The sequence below is a fragment of the Sminthopsis crassicaudata genome, chromosome 3 (genome assembly GCF_048593235.1).
Source record: "Sminthopsis crassicaudata isolate SCR6 chromosome 3, ASM4859323v1, whole genome shotgun sequence".
NCBI lineage: Eukaryota > Metazoa > Chordata > Mammalia > Dasyuromorphia > Dasyuridae > Sminthopsis > Sminthopsis crassicaudata.
The window spans coordinates 582,628,830-582,636,129 of NC_133619.1; the positions used below are offsets into that span (position 1 = coordinate 582,628,830).

General features: G+C 34.7%; 1 protein-coding gene across 1 annotated transcript; it reads right to left on the bottom strand.

The window, feature by feature from the left end:
• Positions 1-6,009: 6,009 nt before the first annotated feature.
• On the bottom strand, positions 6,010-7,031 carry LOC141559890 (olfactory receptor 52M1-like). Its single transcript, XM_074297544.1, has one exon. The coding sequence runs from the start codon at positions 6,955-6,957 to the stop codon at positions 6,010-6,012; it is 948 nt and encodes a 315-aa protein (XP_074153645.1). The 5' UTR covers positions 6,958-7,031.
• Between the last annotated feature and the right edge of the window lie 269 nt (positions 7,032-7,300).

Here is a 7,300-nt window from a genome sequence, read left to right on the forward strand (position 1 = left end):
TGGTGTTGAAGAGACAGAAGAATTAGAGACCAAGATAACAATGTTCACTGCATTGGCAAGGAAATTGCAGGAGAAAAAAATCAACCTGTTGTTTTTCATTGACTGTACTAAACTCTTCAGCTACATGAATCATAGCAAAATGTGGCAAGTTTTCAAAAACATGCGACTACCACATCATCTTCCTTGTTTTCTGCAAAAACTTTGTGCTGGCCAAGAATCAACAATTAGACCCAAACAGGAAACAACTGATTATTTTATGATTCCAAAAGAAATACAATAAGGCTGTATATTGTCATCCACTTTATTTAACTCATATTCAACATACATCATGCAAAATGCTAAGTTAGATGAATCAAAAGCCAGAATTAAGGTTACTGAAATAAATAGCAACAATCCCAGATAGCCAGGTATGCAAATAATGTCACTTTGATGTCAGAAAGTAAAGAAAATTTAAGAAGCTTCCTCATGAGGGTGAAAAACTAGGCTGGCTTGAAGTTTAACACCCCCCAAAATAAAATTTGGGTATAAGTCTTGTCAATTCTTAGTAAATGAAGGGAAAAGAAATTAAATCAATGTAAGATTTTACATTTGGGGCCCAAAGAGCACCATAGATGGTTATTGCAGTCATGACATTAAGACTCTCTCTCCTTAGTAGGAAACTTAGGGCAAATCTAGATATCATACTATAAAGCAAAGACATCATTTTGCTGACAATGGTCTATCTATATAGTCAAAGTTATGATTTTTTCAGTAGCAATATATGACTGATATTTGGAGTAAAAAAAAAAGTCGAGAACACAGAATCAATGTTTTGAAGTTGTAGCAGCAGGGAAGATTTTTGAATATCTTTTTGGATAGCAAGAATATCAAATCAGCCAATATTTATGTGAATCAAATCAAGCTATTTAATGGAAGGTCAAATACTAAAGATGAAGCTTACTTTGATCACATAATGAAAATATGGGACTCAATGGAAAACACTCTGATACTGAAAAAAGAGATTGAAGGCAAAAGGAAACGAGGACAGCAGGAAGGATGAAATGGATAGCTAAAATCATGGAAGCAATGAATATGAGCTTGGACAGAATTTATGAGATGGTGGGGAATAGAAAGGTCAAGTGTATTATGATCCATAGTGTCATAAAAATTGGACAAAACTGAACAATTGAACAATAACAAGAAGCAACATAACTAAAAAGCTTGCCATATAATAAACAGGTATTTTCCTACTGTATTTTAAATGCAGTAAAATTAGTTAAAATTAATAATGAAGCAAAGTGTTAAAAAAGCCTTCTTTTATTTACCAAAGTAGATTTCATTGAAAATAAGTACATTATAGGAAAATGAATGTCAAAGCATTCACTCATTAATTAATTTCTTTACAAATACATTTTATTTCATGAAATATTTCACAAGTACATGTAATTTTTTTGATCATTTATGTTTTAAAATGTTCACTTACAAATTTTCTCCCTCTTCACCTCATACTTTGATAAGGCAAGTAATATAATCAATTATGAATATGAAGACATGAAAAACATATTTGATATTAGTCAAGTTGCAAAAGAAAATACAGATAAAATTTTTAAAAAACAGGAAAAAATATTTTCTTTTTTGACTTTGTGTCTCAGTCTTGCCAGTCTTCATATATATATATATATATATATATATATATATTTTTTTTTTATGGTAAGACTTTTAGTATTGTTACTGATTTTGTTTCCTCATTAATCCATTTTGGATCATAAAATTTATGTTAAGAAGAGGTGGGAAGGAAGCTTTCACAAGCTTCAGGCCTTTTGTATTTTTTTCATACTTAATTCTTAGGGGATATGGAAGTTTATAGTGCTTCCAAGATGGAATGATTTAGGAAGAGGTGTGTGGTTACTGCTCTCCTGGTTTGCACTCTGGTGTTTATCCAGAAAGTGGCTCTGATCCATTGGAATTTCAATCCAAACTGCTTATCAGGGCCCTTAATCCATTGGGATCAGAAGTTGCATTGTTCCTTAACATCCCTCCTCCCTTGTTATTGAAACAAGTACTGTTCCTAACTGTCTCCCTTATTCTTAAATGAAAGTGCCCCTCTCTATCCATGAACTTTGACCCAGAAGTTGGTACAGCAATAGAGTTGCTAAATGGTGTCCAGTCTTTCATCCAGTGCTAGCAAAAGAATTCCCTATAACCTCTTTCTGAATAATTGTCAGATTCCTTTTTTTTAACCATCTCTGGGTTGGGAGGTCCTGATATTGTTATTTCTGTCACCAAATCTTTTACTACTACCAGTGTTTCATCTAAGTGGGATCTGGGACAACTTCCATTCCAATTTCATAGATCTCTCCTATGTAGCATTTTTAAAAATTGAGAGCATAATTTCCTGATAATTTAATCATTTTATTAATAATACTAACATTTTAATAAAAGGGTGGTATTTTTCTTTAAACAAAAACAATCCTGATGGAGGACTCCTAGCTTAAATACGCTTTAAAAACAGGGGATGGAATAAACAGATTGATTAACTGTTGGAAGCTGCAATCTCTAAGCTGATTGGCAAAGCCCAGCACTGAGATTGCATAGCATTCATGCAGGAACAACATTTCCTTCTATGGGCTACTATTTCCTATATTATTTATAATTGGCTTGATTATAGCACTAAACATTATCTTAAAAAATCTGGTGACAAGGGGAATTTGGACAAATTAACCAGAAATGATTCTGTCCTAATAAAACTAATCTTTCACTGAGGCAAACGATAAAGGAGAGAACACTATGGAAAACCTTGTCACTATTGGAAGGAATCCAAAGGTCCAAGAAATAATGGTGTTTACCAATTTAGACTCAGAAAAGATCAGTATATCTAGGAACCAAAAGGTAATTGAAGTATAACTAGGAATTGCCCTAAATGCCTATGTACACGGTTCCAATAGGGAAATAGAGGAATCAAACAATCCATAGAATTAACAAAGAGACATAAGTAAACTAACAAAATTCACTGACATTTAACCTTGTATAACATTTACCTTTCATGATTGGCTTCACATAATGTAATCACTAATTAATACTTAACCATAAAAAACTGACTGAAATATTAAATGTCAAGTGTCAAGCGTAAAATGTCAAAAGTAACATATAAAGGTCAATTATTCAGACACGTGTCTGAAAACTATGTTGACCTAAAGAAAAGTATATGTTCATGATATAGTATAAAAATAAAGTCTGAAGGAGCCTGATAGAAGTGAGAGCATCATTTCCATCAGTTCTTCACTCAAACTACCCCATGACTCCTGTCTTTCTTTGACACTGACCCTATTCCTCCTGCTGAGCCCCCTGAACCCCCTGAAAAGACTGGATCCCTGCAATTAATAATTGATGAGATAGTGAATATCACAATGAGGAGTTGGACCTAAAATTTGATTAAATCATTCATTTTCTGTGTCTATAAATTGGAGTTAAGTGACTTGTCCTCTGTTACACAGCTAATATGTTTCAAGTATCTGAGGTCAGGTTTGAACTCAACTCCTCCTAATTTGAGAGTCAGTGCTCTATCTACTTTACCATTTAGTTGCCAGACAATTTTTCCACTCCAAGGTAACTTAGGAAGTTGAAAGGAGAGGTCCGTGATCACAGGGTAAGCACCAGAATGAAGTACACATGTTGACATCACTAGCAGTAGGTTTGGGAGGTAACTGGGATAGTTGTGGTAACAGGTTCTGGAATTCTCTGCCCAGTTTCAGGATAGAGAAGAGCACTAGTGTTGGTAGTGGAGGTGTCACAGTTCAAGAGCTAAAATAAGTAAAGATATATTTGGGTTCAGGGCAACAGGGAGTCTTATTGAATAAAGGACACAATGTAGATCAAGAGAGCAATGATTATACCTTTCCCCAGATCAAAATATCTTGGATATACTGAAAACAGACCCTAAGAAGTAGTTTTGAAAACAGCAGCATGATAAAAAAAATCCCTGTGAAACTTGGGGCAATGACCACCATCTCCCTAACCTGATCAAAGCCTGAATTTATCATAAAGTTCAATGCCAAGAAATAGGCTGAAAAATGAGAAAAATCAAACCATAAAAGGCTGCTAGGAAAGATCAAGATATACAAACACAAAAAAGAAAACAATGTGAAGACAGCTAAAAGCAAAGTATTAAAAGGGGAAAAATGCAAATGAGATATAGATTCAATAAGAATTTCTGGAAGAAGAAAAATATGAGATATAGAAAATTATCATAATTTTTCTGGGAGATTGTCTATTTTTCCTTCCAAAATGATTCTATATTTATTTTATAGATTTCTATTCATATCTGATGGAATTAGAAACTCTTATTTGCTGCTGTCATCATAGAAGTCTAATAAAAACTCAAATTTTTAGATACTTTTAAAGTTTTTTCATTCACATTTCTCTTTTCTCTGTTGGTTATGCTTCAGGTAGATCTATTCAAGTCTTGCCTTTTCATTGATCTAGGACTATGTCTTAAGGAAAAATATTTCTATATTCTGTGTCATCAAGGAGATATGAAGGAAACTCTGAGGGTAATATCTTAGCCAAATGAACTAAAGAGAATTGACCATAACTTCATCTTTTTCATCTATTTCTTCTATTCTTCTTCATCATTATCAAGAATCTTCAAGTATGAAGACTCAATTAAATGAGATAATGGTGAAATATTTGAGAATCTTCAGTTGCTGTTTATTTATTGTATTTGTTTGTTACTACTATTATTAAGTAGCTCTGGGTTAAACATTATAGAGTAAATGACAAATTCATTCCATATTTTCAAGTATCTCCCATGATGAATTTGGATGGAAAGATCATATAAGAGGAACAAGAGTTTCATTAATAATAAAGAAACAGACATTACATATAAATGTTTAAGTTTAATTAAGTTATTATTAAATAACTTCTACATTCTATTACTAGAATTGACTTAATTACTAAAAAAGGAAAGTAATAAAAATAATTCAGGAGGAAAGTATGTATTTGAAAGTTGGTTCACCTCTTTTGGTATCACATCTTTGAACAACACTACAATTGTTACCAACACCATCGACAGAATAGTCACCATAAACATCATCAATAGCAACAGCAGTATCTACCAGATATCAATACCATCATCTTTTTCTTTAGCCCATCATCATAAATTTTTACTGATACAATATCATCATCCCCATAATTGCCATTATCAGCAATACCAGCATTAACCCTATCATCATCATAATCAGTTCATCCTTCATTTGCCGTCATCATTATCAGCAAGTAATACTTTAGCATTTACAGAATTATCATTTCGGAAGGAGAAAACTGTATGTGTGTCAGGGTATGTGTTTGTGTGTGTGAGTGTGAGTGTGTGTGTACATAGGTACTTACAATCAAGAAAACGCACGTCCAATCAAATAGCTGGGTATTATCATTTGTCTTTATTTGTATATGCATTTGTGTGCTTAACTCACAAATTCATTACAACTTAATATAAAAACCTTTTTGCTTATTCTTGCATCTCTCCTTCCTGACTTGGCATGTGAATTGGAATGTGATCTGTGATCACAGAAGGAAAGGACTGACCTTCTTTCCTTGCTTGCAACAGCCAAGGTGTCAAATTTACACCATTAACCATCTTTCTGATCTCCCAATATGGGATTTCAAGCATCTGATTCTTAATAAAAGAGATTGGAGTAGCACCTTTAGCTTGATTTTCTTCTCTCTACTGTTCCCTCCTTATTGAATATGATTCATAAAGGGAAAAAAGAATGATGCAGGAAGAAAGGGAACCATTTCACCTATGCTGTATTTTGTTAAGAAAGCTAATCCAAGTTTTTGAAGTGCTATAAAAATCGTGAATACATTTTACACAGTATAGCTTCCTTTCTTATATTATCTACCTTGTTAGGAAACAACAGAACTCCTTTGTAATCAAGACTCACCATGAGTGAGAAGAACAAGGGCTCTGTTCTTTATCTCAGCTCTAAAGTCAAGTTGTTTCTGTTATTATCTCTGATGATATTGAAATCATATTCAGATAACTTTTATCCTCAGTGCCCCTAAGACACGGTCCCTGATCTTTTTAGTCCGGACTCCATACACAATGGGGTTAAGAAAAGGAGGCACTAGTAAGTACATATTAGCAATACAAATGTGGATGTGGGGTGGCACATTGAAGCCAAAACGATGAGTCAGGAAGGAGAAAAAAGCTGTGGAGTAGAAGACAAGGATAACGCAAACATGGGAGCCACATGTGCCCAAGGCTTTCAGCTTGGCTTCACGAGATGGGAGATGGAAAACTGTACGTAGAATGAGGACATAGGAGATGGCAATAAAGGCGGCATCAGAGAAGCCAAAGACACCAGCCATGCTAATGCTATAGCCCTTGGCAACACTTGCATCTGCACATGCAAGTTTGACCAAGGCCATGAACTCACAGTAGGTGTGTGCAATTATTCGAGTTTGACAGTAGGGCAGCTGCTTAAGCAAGATAGGGTGTGGGGAGAAAAAGATCACACCTCTAAGTACCATAGCAATACCTATCTTGGCAATACGAATATGAGTAAGAACAGTTGTGTGATGCAGTGGGTTGCAAATGGCCACATAGCGGTCAAAGGCCATTGCTAAAAAGAATCCAGATTCCATGGCTGTGAAGCTATGGATGAAGAACATTTGAGCTAGACAGGCATCAAAAGGAATTTCACGGGAACCAAACCAGAAGAGACAGAGCATACGGGGAATGGTAGAAGTTGACAAGACCAGGTCAGTGACAGAAAGCATGCACAGGAAAAGAAACATAGGCTCATGAAGGCTTTGCTCTGCTCGAACCACAGCTAGGATAGTCAAATTCCCTACTACAGCTACTATATACATGGAGCAGAAAGGAATCCCTATCCAAACATGCAGGTGCTCCAAGCCAGGGATGCCCATCAGGAAGAAGGTGCATGGTGAAAATTGGGAGGTGTTGGCCAAAGACATCATGGTTCTACTTTCTCTTCCCAAGGAATGGATTTTGTGTTTTCAAGGATTGAAGACTCCACCAAGACATTAGCAATATGAACCTGGAACATATCCAAAATAAAAGTCAAAGAAAACTATGTACAAATCCCATTAGAGACAATAACACAGCATGCGCTACGGCTGTAGTTATTCTGTATACTTTATTATACAGTATTCTGTATATTCTGTATATTTTATTAAAAACACTTCATTAAAGTGACTAGGATAAAAATGGCTGAATTTCATAAAAATTAGGAAAACATTAAATTCAACAAATACCATATTCTATCCTCCGTATTCCCCTCCAAGTATGTAACACTGCATT

What these genes read in the sequence shown, in the direction of transcription:
- LOC141559890 (XM_074297544.1), bottom strand. Translation starts at nt 6,957, where the DNA reads ATGATGTCTTTGGCCAACACCTCCCAATTTTCACCATGCACCTTCTTC.